At 34.2% G+C, this 18,611-nt stretch overlaps 1 protein-coding gene across 1 annotated transcript in view; it reads right to left on the bottom strand.

Moving 5' to 3' along the window:
• The window catches only part of LOC149783832 (uncharacterized), a 136,772-nt gene extending 118,608 nt beyond the window's left edge, over positions 1-18,164 (bottom strand). The window contains exons 1-6 of the mRNA XM_089932917.1: positions 18,139-18,164; positions 12,470-12,575; positions 11,704-11,919; positions 11,063-11,166; positions 8,875-8,971; positions 8,152-8,266 (exon numbers count right to left, since the gene is read on the bottom strand). Coding sequence (XP_089789043.1) covers positions 8,152-8,266; positions 8,875-8,971; positions 11,063-11,166; positions 11,704-11,919; positions 12,470-12,575; positions 18,139-18,164 — 664 coding nt within the window. The remainder of the gene's footprint in view (positions 1-8,151; positions 8,267-8,874; positions 8,972-11,062; positions 11,167-11,703; positions 11,920-12,469; positions 12,576-18,138) is intronic.
• Between the last annotated feature and the right edge of the window lie 447 nt (positions 18,165-18,611).

The raw sequence follows: 18,611 nt of genomic DNA, 5'->3' as shown, positions 1-18,611 counted from the left end.
AACGCAATTTTTCAGCACACGATAAGCTATACATAGCGGCCAGTATTAATAGTGGAGGAAGAACCCGAGAAATCCAAAAAAGAACAACGGACCCACGAGAAGCTACTGACAAGCTTTCTCACATCCACACATTGGCCAATCTTGTACCTTCATTCTCTGACCCGTCTGACGATGGATCACATTGATCGTTATAGGATTAAAAGTTACGAACACTTAATACCCTTAGAAAAAATGAAAGTTAACGATTTTAAAGAAAGAATGTTGCTTAAAAGCACATTGTAAAAATATCGTTTGCTAAGCCACGTTTTCCATGGTCACCTTTTCGCACGTAAAAAAAGTGTTTCCGTTATCTAAACACATTGTTACGAGTGCGGATCAGAAATGATCAGACCAATGCTCAATGTCTGAGAGAAAAGTAAGCAAAAAATAGAATATGAAAAGTACAAAATAAATCTGAGCGAGCAACATATTCCTTGGAAATTACTAAGAAAAGGAAGACCGAGGCTGAATTTAACACAAGTGGAAACATCATCCTCATCTTGTATCGACCTGTCCTCGTGATCACACGAGTTTTCTTTTGTACACATTAGTTCGAATACATGAAATGATTTAAATAAATGCACATATAAATGGTAAATTCTCAGTTATTAACTGGGTCGAAATGTACATTGGCTCTGTAATTTGGACTTATATTGACGATATTTTTCATCTGTTGATTTGACAGAAGAGGTAAATGCAGCTTTCTTATTTCACCAGAGATAATTATCAGTTTGTAAATAAAATATCTCTGCAATGAATAATCACCAAAAAATGTAGTTTCACGCCCATTAAAGCGAAGTTTTGTCTATCGTATATATTTCTTATATTTGCTTTATGGTAATAACAATAAGTTCTGGTCTCTGAAAAAAAGTGATTTCCCGTGGTAAATAGATTACAATTAAATTGAGATTTTGCGACAATCAGTACTTTTAAAAGAATTTGTTATTTCGTAGAAGTTCTCCCTTACTAAGCATACATAAAATGTTTTTAACATATTACAAGTAAATCAGACTTGCAAAAGTGTATTCTCGTTGTTTAGTTCTGGGAAGAAATGTTGTCGTTTTCTCGTATTATTGACCACGGATATAAATTATGATGGGTGGAGCAGATAACTTATTGTATACATATTTTTGTTGGTAATTCATTCATTGCATTTTCAGATGCTGGTATTGTCTAGTCCGCTAAAGTTTGTTCCTCTATTTTAATATCTGCTAAAGATGGCGTGCTTTAGACTAATTCAGGCTGATTTTTCGAGTGCGAGGGTTCAGTCATTTTGGTCGGACGTGTGCTTAGATCATGTACAATTTCTACAAGTACAGTATCCTACGAAATTGCAGCTAAAGTATGTGAAAGTAACATTGAGGTATGCCAACATTCTCTATACTGTGCATGTTGCAAATCCAAACAACTTCACCTTACACTCGTCACTCTCTCATACGTTCATAATATGTGTCGAGAGCACGCATACAGACCACATAAGTAGTATTATTGTATGATTTAATTTTCGTTTTACAGATGAAACCATTAAGTAAGAAGCATCAAAACAATCCTTTAGAACAATTAAAACATTACTTATTAGTAGCAAAGTCCCACACAAGCCCAGCCCTCTCCTCTGCCCTCCGATGAAACGTGAACTATTTAAAAAGTGCGTTTCTTAACATATCCACCAATGTTTTGCTGGAAGACAGGAACACAACAAAAAAATTGGCACAATTATTCCTGAGAAGAAAATATTAAAATTTTCATTTTCAAAACGATGGAACAGATGAGATTCATGGAGGTCAGGTGTTTGCTTATTCTTCTAACACTAGAATATGGGGGAAAAAAGCCAATTTGATTTGCCATTATTTATTTGTTAATTTCAATACAGGCGCATGAACAAAATATTTTCACTATATATTTCTATCACTCAATACAACAGTTTTAAGTTTAGTTTTACACCACTGATGTTTTCTAAATTTTCTATTTTTGCCTTAATTAAGGCCATTACTTACACAATACGTCCACAAGGCATGTTGTGCGAGCAAGATTAAAATAAGTATAAAAGCTGTTTTTCACGCGCAAGATAAACTTAAATTAAAATTTTTGTTTCAAACATCATACACGATGATATGAAAAAAAACGAAAACAAAATATCACAAATTTCCATATTTGTTTTACGGTGGCGCTCTGCAGTCTCACATTTTGCATAAGGTTAGATTTTTAGAGCGAGAAAAAAATGCCATTTAAAAAAGACGTAGATCTTGGAGATCTTAGTAACTATTAAACGAACCTTTAATATCTGTAGAGCGCACCTTATCGGCTGTACAAAAATACCACTGGCATCATCACATCGTAAAAGATAGATCATATTTTCTTTTCCTTAAGTCTAATACAATGAATCAAATGCAAATTTTCTTTTATTGTATAGTTTACTGAAATACGATTTCATCATGTTTTGTTACTCAATTTAATTTACATACCATTAATGCATGTTAATTCTAGTTGTAGCCTAATTAGAAACATTTGCTACCGAAATCTTTCATTCTAGGTACGAAGGCTGACTTGGATCGATCCATTCATTTACTGTTAAACTAAAATTATCATTGGTTTAATTTATCAAACGTGAAATGCTATCGACATTGATGGTTTTAAGGATATTTATGAATGTGATATATGAGTCAATACCAAAATATGTCAATAATTATTCAAAGTATACAAAAATAAGAAATCTTATGAAACATTTAATTTAGATATAATATGTCATAAAGTTAATAAATATTGGTAATAAAAAAAAACATTTACATATGATTTATATTATTATGTTTACGTTTTCACCCTATTATTCATGCATTTTGATTTATCCGTTTTTTCAACAATGGATAATAACTTAACAAAAACAAAACTTTCATTTCCAATTGAACCCCATTTTCATTGATTATTATACAAATTGCATATACTTCACAATAAATTAAAAATAGAATGTGTTTATAAAGCCATGTTATGTTATGTTATGTTATGCTATGTTATGTTATGTTATATGTTCTTTCTCTAACAGTCCATCCTGTAACGAACATGTGTGCTTTAGGAAAGACGAATTTGTTACAGGAAGGACACAATCTGATATGTAAATCATTTTGAATGAAATAGGAAATACATTACTGCTGTTTAAAAGCCTCGACATTCACAGCTTGGATGATACATTTTATGAACATGACGCAAATATATCAGAAAACAACGTTTCTGTTACAGGCTGGATTTATTTTGTGATGGTTGATGCGATACATATCTTTACCTATACATGATGCGTGTTATTTTAAGTATATATTATGTTGCGTGAAACGAATTCATACAGTCAAGAGCATGAGGATGAGTGCCAAATGAGTAAAGGAAAGATGGCAGGTAGTAAGACAAATGTAAACAAATTGGTAGGGGTAAAGGTAGAGAAGAACAAATGGTGGAGAGTAACACAGGTGAAGCAAAATAGATGAGGGTAATACAGGTGTAGAAAAGAAAGAGAATAGGATAGGTAATGCAAAGACTTAAAATGGTAAGATAAGTGAAGAAAAGATGATAGATAGTAAGATTATTGAAGCGAAGATAGAAGAAGTTGAGATGGGTGAAGTAAAGATGAAAACGAATTTAATGGGTTGTGAACAGATTGAGAGGAGTAAGACAGATGAGAAGAAGATGGGTGGGGTGGGTAAACATGTGATGAAAGGAGGAGATATAGTAAGATAGATAATGGTTGCAGACAATTTAAATGCTGTATTCTCATGTAATGTCTCATTTGTCATTGACTACATAATTTTATTCAGCAGAAAGATTTATACTAATAATAAGCACTACGATACTAATTAATTTACGGAATTTTGAAATCCATACTGGGTTAAGTCATTCCTGTAACAACCTGCCCATCATGCAACTGTTTCAAAATATGCCACTGTAATTGTATAAGAAATGATAGCATTTCAGAACAGTAATAGAAATATATCTAAATAAATATCAAGGCATTTAATAATGTTACACAATGTCTGGATTAGATATTTATGAAAACTGAATGAAATATCTAAAATGTCCTTCCTGCAACTGAGATTTCTTTCCTGTAACAGTTTCCAATTTTGACTGCAGAAAAAATAGTAGACGTATATGATCGCCATATCTACGAATAGATTAATCCCAAAATAACCATAATTGTTATGGAGAAAACCTTGATGCCAAATTAAACGTGATATATGATGTTTAGTTGTTATATTCTTACCGGAAAGAAAAAAAAGAGCTTTTTGGTTTTAGAATTGCAATTGGTAAATGCTCATATCTTTATAAAGTACCATCACCTGAGGACAGTTTGACTTTCATTATATAAAATATACTATCTGCAATTATTCTAGTGATACATATTATGATAAATATATATTTATATGCTTTGCACTAAAATTATGGTACAGGAAGAACAAATTTGTTTGTGAAGAATGTTTGAACTGCATGAATGGCTAAAACAAGGGTTAACACTATCTATTTGCTAATTCCTACGTCTTCACAGATAATACGATGAATTTAGCTAATAAAGATTGGATTGTGAGAACTGTTTTTTTTTCTTTCTTTTTCTTCTTTATTTTAATTTGACCCAAATAACAGTGGATTTTGATATTGACTCATATATGTGTTACAATCTGGGCCAGCGTAAGTCAATATGGCGCCCTGTGCAAAATAGACATTTGGTGCGCCACCATCCCAAAATCATGAGCTGTTAAGAAAGCTCGTAAAAAATTATATAAGATAAAGACCAAATAAAATATTTTCATACGAAGTAAAAACAAAGGTTTTGTTTCATATTAGCTCCCTTGTCTGATTTTTTCCACCCTTTTTCTTCCCTAGTTTAATGCCCCTCTAAAAAAGGCTAAAATGTGCAAGAATACTACTGGCACATAGCTTGCACAAGCCCTGCTTACGATAATGTATACAATAAGATATCGATTACAATTAGGAATATGAATGAGTAATATAAATTATTTCTTAGGAAAATAATCAAATTTAACGAAACAAGTTTGGTAATAGCCCCACACTTTCATCCCAGTTCTGCTTGATCTTTTCCATCCGAATCCAACTGTCCCATCTGCTGACACAAGCTTTTGCTTGAAAATGTTACTTGCAAAAATGGTTAAAAAATTGCAGTGTAGCAAGTGTCACATATATATGTACATAATATTACACAACAGATATATATTACCATTGGTGAAATGACATGGGGAAGGAATGTGTAGACGGGAGAGCGTATCCATACTTCGGATGTCAGACAGTTTATACAAAATATGCCCCATATTATCGAATAGAAAAACAGGCAAGCATAGCCCTGTCTTCCTATCCACGGGTATATTGTTACGTTTCTGCCAAAGTAGCAAACACTTATGCTTAATAATGCGATTATTCCACAAAGACAACCGAAACATGTTTGACTCATATTTGGTCAAGCATGAACTAATAGACTACGTGTAAGAATCGTAGACCAATAATTATTCATGGATAGGATATTTTTAAAGCATACAGTCCTTTTGATTTAAAACAGATTTACAATGGACACTATACATTATTTCTTAACAGCACATGTATTTGGTGCTAACATTAGTTTCATAAGACGAGCAGAAGGACGTTCCCACTCCCAGCTGTACAGCACCATGATGAAGACCGCCAAGAATGTAAAAACAATCACGTGATATTATCAATATTCACATGATACTATTGATATTCAATAATAATATTGATATACACACGATACCCCTGACATTCACATGATACTAGTGATATCAAGGTAACACGGTTGATATCCACATGATATATTTGATATACACCTGATAATCTTACACGTGTTTTGAAATCCCACGCTACTGGTGGTTTTTGCAAAGTGTATCAATTAATCGAGGGATTGAATGAAATAATACGAATTAACGGGTAAGTTTCACTTTCCTCCTTTAATACACGTGTCCGTGAATTGGATCTCTAAAATGTAACTTTAATAAAAACACTCAGTAATTGAATACTACGAGCAAATGCAAATTTTTTTCCGCATATTCTCTAACCACAAATACATGGAATCTTGTATTTACCTCTCTTGAAGGTGAGACTTGACCCGGTCCCTTTTTTACAGTTGGTAACTGCCTTAACGTATATTTCTTTTGGTCTGCTTTCCAAATTTGTGTCTGGAAACGAGAATAATGCTTGTCTGTCAGTTATAAGTGTAGTTTAATTTAATTGCAAAGTGTGGTACAATTCAGCTGAAAGGTGGGATACAATTCATCGGACATGTGGGGTACAAATCATCTGAAACGTGAGGTACAATTTAACTGAAATATCGGACACAAAGCAACTGAAAGTGTGGTAGAATTCAACTGAATGTAGGTAGAATTCAGATGAAAAAGTGGGGTACGATTCAACTGAAAGTGAGGTACAATTCAACGGAACGTCTGGTACAATTCAACTAAAACTGTCGTACAATTCAGCTGAAAATGTGGTACAATTCAGCTGAAAGGAATAATGACTAATGTTAACAACGAGAAACGCCATGTAGGCACTCGAAGTTTTTTTTTTTGTAATCGCACCCCCGCCCCCCCCCCCTTACTTACAGCTTTTGGTTTTAAGCCCTAACTAATTGATATATTAAAAAACGTTACTGGAATTGAATTACCAATAGACTGTTTTCTAATGTACACTCATACATAGTTAGATCAAGGCCAGAAACACTAAAGCACGGATGCATTTTAATAGAAATCGGAGAGCAGAGATACTATATAAATCAAAATAATCATAGCAGTTGATTTTTACTGTCGCGATCAGATATCTTCTAACAAGCAAATTCCTTTTATTCACCATTGTCCAAACCGCAGAGACATCAAAGCAAATGATGGTGTCTTATTAACAAGGCCTTACAGATAATTCTCTAACCATAACTCAGCTAAAAAGATTAAAAGCAATGAACCATTTCCCAACAAAAGTGTTTTATTTTACATGGAGAAGTACAATACACTACAAGAATAAAGGTTAGCCTTAATTCAATTTTCTACCACTTGAATTTTGCTTTTTAACACATACGAATGGAGAATAAACTCCTAAATGTATTATCTTCGTTATTTTATATCAATAGACTTGAAAGTGACGACATTACATAACATATAGTAGTATAAATTACCAATTCGTCATTTGTAATTTCTGATCTGTATATTCTGATAAAGGTATTCCAATATGCACCATACATTTGATGTAAAATATATTGATATATTCATACATGTTATGATATCAATGTTTTTTTATATTATAGAATTTGATCCATTTCAGTCACGATAATAATAACAACTGCATCAAATATATTAATCACTCGATAAAATCAATTACGTCAGTAAAATTAATCATGCTAATAAAACCAATTACATCAATAATATCAACTTATATCACTTGTTGCGTGTCAAGAAATACATAATTATTTGGCACGAGATGTAGCCATGAAGCATAACGTATAGACCCACATCAAACCATACAAAATAATACTTGCATCTTTGAAATCCAAGAAAATAACGAAAGGATCGTTTTTCAAGATCGAAAACAATATTATCACTTAATTTTAAAACATCAACAGAATGATTATTATTTAACCCAAAGACACCACAAGTTTTCCCCTGCCGAGAAAGGAATAAAAATAAATAAATAAACCGGCCATTATGGATTAAGTGAAGTCGCGATAGATTGTGTTTCAGCTGATATAGTACCTAGCATTGAAACACTACCAGCTGAAATCAGACTCACGCATAAGCCCGCTATCGAATTGTGTAAGTTAGTAACATAAGAACAACACCAACAATTAGCAAAATAAAGACAACACCAACAGTAAGCCATTGTAAGAAAAACAACATAAAAAAACACATCAGTACTTACCGCATAGAAAAGAATAGAAATCTTTTGCAGACTACAAAATCCACAAAATTCACTCAAATTTGCTTTTAAAAAAGTCTCCGAAATATGACATGACACATGTAAAAATAAAATTGGATTAAAAATAATTCCTTTCAATTACAGTATATATATATATATATATATATATATATATATATATATATATATATATATATATATATATATATTCACCAGGTTCCTCAACGTCCACAATACGAAGGAACTCGCCCATTTTTAGGCAGTAATCACTGGAATATAATGCAGGATCCTCCAGTTCGACGTGATAACCGGTTCTAATATTCCATTCCTAATGTAATAAAAAAATTGAAAAGTAAATTATCATGTCCAAAGACAACGCATTATTTGGCCATGTGTAGTCTATTTAACCGCTCTGTAATTGATCAATCGAATTCCACTCTTATAACAGAAACTTGACATATTTTCTGCAGCTTGATTCCGGTATATCAATTCTTAATAATGAGATACTAGGAAAAAAATTGTTAGTTGATTATTTCAATTTTATCATCAATGGTCGATTTAGACCTACAAATTGTTTCTAAAATAATGCAATCATTTTGCGATATGCCACAAATGGTGCCTTAGTTGGCTGGTTGGTTGGTTCGTTGTTTGGTGTCTTGACTGGCGTTTAACAGCACATCGGCACATAAAAATCTTCTTAGTTCAAAAGGAATAGGAGTAAAAAGCATGTGATGTAAATATGGGGAGAAAGTTAATACAAAGTTGTGGTTATTTAATTTAAGACCGGAAGGCTAATTCAAATTATTTATTTTATATTTTATAGACAGCTGGAATGCAACTAATAATAAAAAGAAAACTAACAAATCCCTGATTCAACAGTACGCAAAATACTTTTTGAGAAATTAACCCAAGGTCAGAGATCTATCGGAAACTTACCTCGGGATCTGGAAACACATAAGCTTTGCATATGTGCTTGTACAATTGTTCTGCTGCATACTGGCAGTCAATGGTCTTTATTTTCTCCAAAATAAATCTATAAGTTGGGAAAAAGGTAAGGTAGGAAGGTAAGACGGTAGCCAGCTAACAAGAGTTCAAATATATAAGCAACCACAATTATGTCAGTAGGTGAATAAATATATGTTAGAGAGTGATTGAGACATTCAATATTGGGTCTAAAAACTACAACCCGACTAGAAATTAGGAAATAGTAGTATAAGTACATGACTGCATAATCTTTAAACTATTTTTACATCTATATATTGAGTAACCTCATCTTAAACTCAATACCAAAAATCATAGCTATGATTATTTCATTTTTCTAAACTAGACCTTTATTAACCAAATGAGTAATTTAAAGGCCGCCTAATGTTTTTCATTATTGCAAATTAGATAGACTGTTTTCATTAGCAGCAATAACTTATAGTCTCATCTCAGTGTCACTTCTGTAATAACGGACTGTACTTAGCGAACATAAGACTAGCTCCCTTAACGCTCTTTAAAGCTTACTCAAGAGTTTTAATTTACCCTCAGTGGGTAAATTAAAACTCTTGAGTAAGCTTTAAAGAGCGTTAAGGGAGCTAGTCTTCATCATCATCATCAGTCTCATGACCTAGTGTGGTCGTTGAGGCACTGTGTTGCTGAACATCTGACCAGTTCCCTCCACTTGTCTCGATCATGTGCCAAAGCCTGTGTCTCCGCAAAACCTTTCCTGGTCCGTTCTGTGATGTTGTCAGTCCACTTTTTTCTCTGTCTACCTCTCCTTCTGCCACCCTGGACGCTGCCCTGCAGGATTGTTGTGGATAGACTGTTGGCTCTAGTGACATGGCCAAAACATTTCAGCTTTCTCTTTTTGATGGTGGTGAGGAGGTCCTCATATTGGCCTACTTCGCGCCTGATGGTGTTATGCACTTCTTCATTTGTGATGTGGCCCATGTAAGAGATGCCAAAGATGGTTCTGTAGCATCTCATTTCAAGTGACTGGATTCTTCGTTGTAATTCTGCTGTCAGGGTCCATGCCTTACATGAGTACACAAAGACTGAAATGACTAGAGCCCGCAATAGTCTGATTTTAGTTTTCAGACAGATATTCTTGTCTCTTTAGATGGGTCTTAGCTTTGACATAACTGCCATTGTTAGTGCTGCTCTTGACAAAATTTCTGCTCTTGATCCCTCTTCAGTGATTATGGAACCAAGATATTTGAACTGGCTCACTGTTTCCAGTTCATGTTCTCTGACTTTAATCTTGGCTGAGATTTGTTTGCCATTATTTGTCATCAGTTTTGTCTTCTCAGCGCTTATCTCCATGTCAAATCTGGAAGATGTTTTATCCAAGTTCTTCACTAAGGTGGCTAGCTCGTCTTCACTGCCTGCCAGCCCATCAATGTCGTCTGCAAAGCGGAGGTTGGTGATGTTACGCCCTCCAGTGCTGACTGTCCCACAGTGGTTTTCCAGGGCTTCGGTCATGATGCGCTCTACGTAGATGTTGAAAAGCGTGGGTGACAGGAGACAGCCTTGATGCACTCCCACTGTTGTCTGGAACCAGTCCTCCACAGCACCTTGGGCAATTACTGCACTGGTAGCCTTGGCGTACAGCTGCTTGATAGTTTTGGTTAACTTTTGACCCATGTTATACTTCTTCATTGTGGCCCACAATTCATCATTCCACATTCTGTCAAAGGCCTTTTTGAAATCTATGAACACATGATAGATGTCTTGTTGGTGTTGCGAGTACTTTTCGCACAGAACCCTGAGATTGAATATTTGTTCTGCTGTGCTTCTTCCACTCCGGAACCCGGTCTGCTCTTCAGCGATTATTTCTTCTGCTTGTGGTTTCATTCTGTTCAAGATGATCTTCAGCATTACCTTACTAGCATGGCTGATGAAACTGATAGTTCTGTAATTTTGGCACAGCTGGAGATTACCTTTTTTTGGGAAGTGTTATAATCAGTGACTGGGTCCATTGTGTGACTAAAATTAAATCTTTAGAGAATGACTTTTAAAAAATGTAATGGTGTGGTTATTTTGTTGGGTGCGGGCGACCTCTTTGGTTAAAACACAACATTATCTAGTCAGGGATGTAACTGAATGAGGGAGAAAATCAAGGGAAAATTAATTAACTAATTACACGGATAGCTTATTGCACCATGCCAGATGCTCTAGAACCTCTAACGACTCTGCCAGTTTAGAACTTGCCCTCTCTACTACCTGCTGTTGAAGAACCTCAGACAACTGAAATGGTAAAATGGCATGTCTTCATTGCATTCCATCTAGTTAAATCTAAGATGAATTTTGTCAGACGATATATATGACACAGTTACATTTTGGTAGGTAAATGTTAATTTATAATATTTTAAACTTGTTAGCCTAAAGGATGAGCTAGAGAACATTTATGCAACATCACATACACAAAAATGTCACTTTATTTCAACAATTAAGTTAGCACTACCGAAGTAAGGTGGAGCTTATGTGTGTCAGAAACTGTGCAGAGTTTTCGGCTATTACCGTGATATATTCCTTTTCTGTTATCTTAATTGAAACTACTAACCTGTCCTTGAAATGATGAATATGGAGGGCCAACCAAACGCATTTTTAGCATCGCCAGTCGTTTGCATGTAGCAGTAAGAATAAAGTAACTATTCTGAGTTTTGTCTGTAATTTCATGATCACTAAATCTTTCGAATTCTAGGTCCATAAATAAATTTTGCTTTCAAGAAACAATAAAAATAAATACATAAATAAACGTTTGATGACATGCCGCTCCCTAACCTGTCGCATTTCGCTCCTGGTACATGTCTCCTTTTCTAGTACAGCCTGGTAGGAGAGGTATGCCAGGTCTGACAGCTCTTCATTCATGGCAACCTTCTTCTTTAGGTTTAGTATCTCCTTCTCTGTTCCTTTTTTATTTTCTGCCTCTTGTTGATCAAGTTTTATCTGCAGTTGTTGCTGATATTTTTTCACATTGTCTTGGTAAATAAGACATTTCTGAAACGTTATGGTTGTATAACATATCAAATAATTGAAAATCATATAAATGAAATCTCTTTTTCATACGTTTTTAAAGCAACACGCAAGAAATAATTATTTTCTATCCGAAATGGACATCTAGATAAAGAATAAATCTGAAAAAGACAGCAAATCTTCCTGGCATTTTGACCTGTAATCAAGGTCATCGTGTCCCGCCTTTTATATGACTAGATGACCTTACTTGGGAATCATTCACGATAGAAGTTATTTTATCTTACAACAGTTTTGAAAAATATAAAAAGTGCGAAGTATTAAATAAGGCACTTTAAGTAAATAAATTATCGTATGTATGATGTACCAATCTTCGAGATGCACAGAAATTCGAACAACATATCCTCTCTAACTGTTTAAAACGTACATTAAAATAATCTTTCTCTCTCACTATTTAAAACATACATTAAAATAATCTCTCTCTCTCTCTCTCTCTCTCTCTCTCTCACTCCGCAATCTTACATAGCCAGAGCGATGAATTATTCAAAAGGTAGATAGACATTGTAAAGACAGACACCTTTTGTAGCGTTTGCAGTTGCCTGAAGAGATCCATATGATTTTTCATAGCGGCATCCAGCAAACGTCTCTGCAACTCAAGCTCCTTATATACTGTTTTGTTCAGTCTAAAGACAATTGAGATTCATGAATAATAATAATAATAATAATAAGAAGAAGAAGAAGAAGAAGCAGAAGAAAGAGTTATATCAGTATCACAAGAAGCTGGTAAAGTAGAATTACATTTATCTCTGAATTCTCTGCACGGTTATAAAACGATATGACATAAACTTGGTTTAGTGGTATAAGCAATTCTTCTATCTTTGCATCATCAGTATTTGAAATCATTATCAAATATTGGACGTGATGTTAATAGAGGCATGCCACATTATATGTGTATTGTTAGATTTCGCTGTTGTGGCAAGCACAATATGTTAATAATAAGAGACAAGTTGGTATATAAATGTAGTGTTCAAGTATGTACGTACAGTACCATGTCAGTATATTATTGTATCTAAATATATAGAACCAACATGTCTGTATATCATGGCATATTAAAGTATTGTACAAATAATGCCATTATAATTGGTATATAAACGTATTGTGCAAAAATATGTCAGTATATCATGGTATATTAAAATATTGTACAAATAATGTCATTATAATTGGTATATCAGCGTATTGTACAAAAACATGTCAGTATATCATGGTATATTAAAGTTTTGTACAAATAATGTCATTATAATTGGTATATAAACGTACTGTACAAAAACATGTCAGTATATCATGGTATATTAAAGTATTGTATAGAAAATGTCATTATAATTGGTATATCAGCGTATTGTACAAAAAACATGTCAGTATATCATGGTATATTAAAATATTGTACAAAAATGTCATTATAATTGGTATATAAACGTATTGTACGAACATGTCAGTATATCACGATATATAAACTATTTTACAAATATGTCGGTATTTTATGGTGTATAAATATATTTTACAAACATGTCGGTATATCTACATAAACGTAACGAAGAGATGAAACAGAAATAGTCGCAAAAAGACATGGTTCAGTAATCGATCATATGTCAAAGTGCACTAATGACTATGCCAATATACTGCATAAACAAGTAATTATAACTGTCAAGATACTGCAATAACAAATATTCATAATAACTGTGAAGATACTGTCATAACAAGTAATTTTAACTGTCAAGATACTGCATAAACAAGTAAGTATAACTGTCAAGATACTGCAATGACAAATTTAATTGTAACTGTCAAGATGCTGCAATAACAAGTAATTATAACTGTCAAGATACTGCAATAACAAATATTTATAACTGTCAAGATACTGCAATAACACTTAATTATAACTGTCAAGATACTGCTATAAGAAGTAATTATAACTGTCAAGGTACTGCGTTGACAAGTAATTATAACTGTTAAGATACTGCAATAACAAGTAATCTTAATTGTCAAGATTCTGCATAAACAAGTAATTATAACTGTCAAGATACTGCAATAACAAGGAAAGGGATGATGTTTGGTAATATATGCATATGACTTACAATTGTAAACTCTTTCTTATCAAATGAGTGAACTTAATTAACTTCTGTCATCAGGATATTTATAAGCTATGTTCTCTCATTTCACATCTATATAATAAAAACTTTGCACAATGCTTTTACAGAATGCATAAGTGTTTCATCAGTTGAACATAATTCACACGTTAACATGACATCGTGCATTTTAATGTAACAAATCAATGCTTAATAAATAACTTACACTTTGCCGTTCGTGTTATGGCTGGCAGAAGATAGCGTACATGAGCTGTTGTTGACGATCCCTTCAGTCTTGTAAAGCTCGAAAGCAAAGACTTTCAAAAATGCAAATACCTCGTTTAAAGCTGGTAGTCCTAAAAAAAATCCATTCATAAAACAGCATTTAAAATCATTCAAATTTAGGCAGGACATGGCAAATGCCTCGGAAAACTTGGTGTCCTTTAAATGCTAAAATATTTTTGCGCAGGCGACAATAAGCTTTTGACTAACATGGATATTTTATCAAATTATGTACGATTTATAAAGAAAGTTTATAAATAATTTTTCCTCTCCTGAATTTTATACGATAGTCTATTTAGATATTGATGTAAATTTACTCAGCCTTAAAAATGGTCTTACCCTGCACGAGCCGCAAATATGAAAGAGTCTTCATAACGTTATTTAAAGACTTGCTTCTTCTATGAGTGCAGTCAGCTATTTGTCCCACAAGGCTTCCAAAAAGGTCAACGTTATTGAAGCTGAAATATGTTCAGGATAAAAGTACAAAATTATAGCAAAGACGTACAAAATATCCATCCGGTGATTATCATCGTACAGGACAAAGATCCTGACCTCTATATAAAAAATCAAGTGTCAGCACCTGACCGTAATATTGTTGTTGTTGTTGTTGTTGTAGGGTTTAACGCCATTTTTCAGCACAAGATAGGTTATACATGGCGGCCAGTAGAAATGGTGAAGGAAGAACCAAGGAAATCCCGGAAAGAACCACCGACCCACGAGAAGCTACTGGCAAGCTTTCTCACGTGCCCACATTGGCCGAGCCTGAGACTCTTAACCCACGCAAACAGAAGTGAGATGGCAGTGATCCGTAACGGTGGGCGCTTTAGACCATTCAGCCTCAAGTATCAGCATCTGACCTTTAAATAACAAATCAGCATCTGACCTTTGTAAAACAAATGCATTTGCATGTAGATAACGCATTTGTCATGATCAGGATTACACTCAGATGTGTTCGTCCCATTTAAAAGAAAAGTTAATCACACCCTAACAAGAAATACAATTATAACAGTCTAGTATTGTATGGCCTGGTGACTGCCTTGATGTGGTATATGTGTATATTCTTAGAGTTTCTTTGCCCAACAATAGAGTATTTATGTCGCATTTATATGAATTCGCAGAATATTCGTGGCCAACAGTGAAGTTTAATTACGTCACAATTCTGTATTTGCATGCATGGTCGTCCAACAGTAACGTGTAATTATGTCACAACTGTGTATTTTCATAGAGCATCTTTTCTCAACAGTAGTGCAATGTGTACTCGTAGAGCTTCATTGTCCAACAGTAAAGTATAATTGTGTCAGAGATCTCGGTGTATTCATCGAGCATCCTCGTCCGCAGTGCCGGATTACCAAACAGGCAGAGTAGGCACTGGCTTAGGGGTACCGCGACATCCGATCAAAATAATATTGATAAAACGTATTAGGAGATAATTTGCGAAGGGGCTCCAAGATTTCGACTGCCTAAGGGTCTCCACAGGGTTTAATCCGACACTGTTCATCCAACAGTCAAACGTGACAGTGTCACAATGATGTATATTGATAGAGCATTCTTGTTCAGCTGTAAAGCAGAGTCAGATTGAGGGGGAGGGGTATTCCGGAACCTCTGGAGCCCCCTAAAGAAATGTCCACACACACAAACGTATCCTCAGTTTAACTTGAAATTTGACCATCATTTTATTTTTGCACACGTTTATTGGGTATTATGCATATTTTTAGTAAATATACATATAGACTTTTGCTTGGTGCCATTTCGAGGAAACTCAGGACCCTTTTTAATTTTTTACTCCCACCCCACAACCCTTGACCTCATCTGCCCTGCTAAGGTGTAATTGTGTCACATCCATTGGTATTCGTAGAGTATCCCTGTCCTACAGTAGAGTGTAACTAAGCCACAACTAGTAACCCTGTCCAACAGTAGAGTGTAGTTATGCAACAACTATTATCCCTGTCTAACAGTAGAGTGTAACTAAGCCACAACTAGTATCCCTGTCCAACAGTAGAGTGTAATTATGCAACAACTATTATTCCTGTCCAACAGTAGAGTTTAACTAAGCCACTATTATTTACCCTGTCCAACAGTATCGTGTAATTATGCAACAGCTATTATCCCTGTCCAACAGTAGAATGTAACTAAGCCACTTCTAGTATCCCTGTCCAACAGTGGAGTGCAATTATGCCACGACAATTAACCCAGTCCATCTGTAGAATGTAACTATGTCACAACTATTATCCCTGTCCAACAGTAGAGTGTAACCAAGCCACAAATAGTATCCCTGTCCAACAGTAGAGTGCAACTAAGCCAAACATAGTATCCCTGTCTAACAGTAGAATGTAACTATGCCACAACAACTGTCCCTGTCCAACAGTGGAGTGCAATTATGCCACGACAATTATCCCTGTCCAACTGTAGAGTGTAACTATACCACAACTATTATCTCTGTCCAACAGAATAGTGTAACTATGCAGCAACTATTAACCCTGTCCAACAGTAGAGTGTAACTAAGCCATAACTATTATCCCTGTCCAACAGTAGAGTGTAACTAAGCCACAATAATTAGCTCTGTCCAACAGTGGAGTGCAATTATGCCACGACACCTATCCCTGTCCAACTGTAGAATGTAACTATGTAATAACTATTATCTACGTTCAACAGTTGAGTGTAACTATGCAGCAACTATTATCCCTGTCCAACAATAGAGTGTAACTTAGCCACAACTAGTATCCCTGTCCAACAGTAGAGTGTAATTATACAACAATTATCCCTGTCCAACAGTAGAGTGTAATTATGCCACAACTATTATCCCTGTCCAACAGTAGGATGTAATAATGCAACAACTATTATCCGTGTCCAACAGTAGAATGTAATTATGCCACACCTATCATACCAGTCTATCCGTATATTCGTAGAGTATCTTTGTCCAATAATAAAGTGTAATTGTATTATATACATGTGCATTCATACAGCATTCTTTTCCAACAGTCAAGTGTAAAGTTACTGCTTTCACTATATAAACCATTAATGATACACGATTATCAAAGTGAAGGATTCCAACTGCCCCAAATATCTTTATAGTCTTAAACAAACATGTCACTCCAATCATCTACTTTGAGGCCATAACAGCTGACTGTTATCAATTATCTGATTAGATTTCTCTCTTATTAACACTCATAGAATTACTCTTTAAAGCAGCTAAAAGTATGAATACGAAAAAAGTCTTTGTTTCTCTTGACATTTCAATGCAAATAATAATGATAATAATAATAATAATAATAATAGTAATAATAGTAATAATAATAATAATAGTAATAATAATAATAAGGATGATGAGATAATAAGGATGATGATAATAATAACAATAATGTTAAAATTGTAATATTTAAATAATAATAATAATAATAATGAGGACTTTGTATAGCGCCTAATCTTTAGAAGCTCTAAGCGCTTTACAACATTAGACAACCCCAACATGAGCTCATTACGCCAGGTATAGATTATCATGCGCTGCAAAATGGAGTTAATACCTCAAGAAAGAACAACAACAAATAAAACGAAGGGAATTGGTCAACTGATAGCCTGTGTTTGGAAAGGGGTATGGTATACCTGCAACATGGAATCCATCCTATATACAAGGGTGGTTTAAATGTCATCTTACAGGAAAGAAAATAAACCTGTTTCTTTGAAAAATGTCGACATAAACCAGCCTCCAAACTGAAAAAAAAAAACCATTATCCAACCACGACGTAAAATGGTCTTATCCTGTGATACAATTCTGAATTTATCTATGTCTACTATAGTCTACTGTTCCAAAGTGAATAATGCAAATATCCGGTCACAAATACATTACTGTAAATCTGGAATATCTGGATCCATAATCATCCCTTCCCATATTCACTTTTTGAATGCTTAAAGTAAAGCATACTGTTCAATGTTTCTCTGTGTGACATCATGAAGCACATGCATATACATTCTGTGTTAAAAATAATGTTTTTTTTATGTCAAATATTCATTTTATTCGGAAGGACAGTTGTTGTTTGAATTATAAATGGTTAAACTTAAACGAATTAATTTTCCTATTTATAGAACAAGTCGAAAAATATCCAAGAACTGTATTAAAAAGCAACAAATGAAAGGTGTAGCGTCTGAGTCAAAATGAATTCAACGATTTCATCTTCTTGCACCCCTATTTCCATTGAAATAAAACCTATGTGATAAGCAGAATATCAAACGGGTAATGATTTAACATTAAATTTATGAAACTCGTTAAATAATGTCCAGTTTTATTCAGCCTTGGTGAGAAAAAGCTGGACATTATTCAAC

Source organism: Sinohyriopsis cumingii, chromosome 14 (genome assembly GCF_028554795.1).
Source record: "Sinohyriopsis cumingii isolate HCF-2022 chromosome 14, ASM2855479v2, whole genome shotgun sequence".
NCBI lineage: Eukaryota > Metazoa > Mollusca > Bivalvia > Unionida > Unionidae > Sinohyriopsis > Sinohyriopsis cumingii.
Note: the sequence above shows the minus strand (reverse complement) of the source record. Positions and strands in the feature narration are given on the sequence as shown.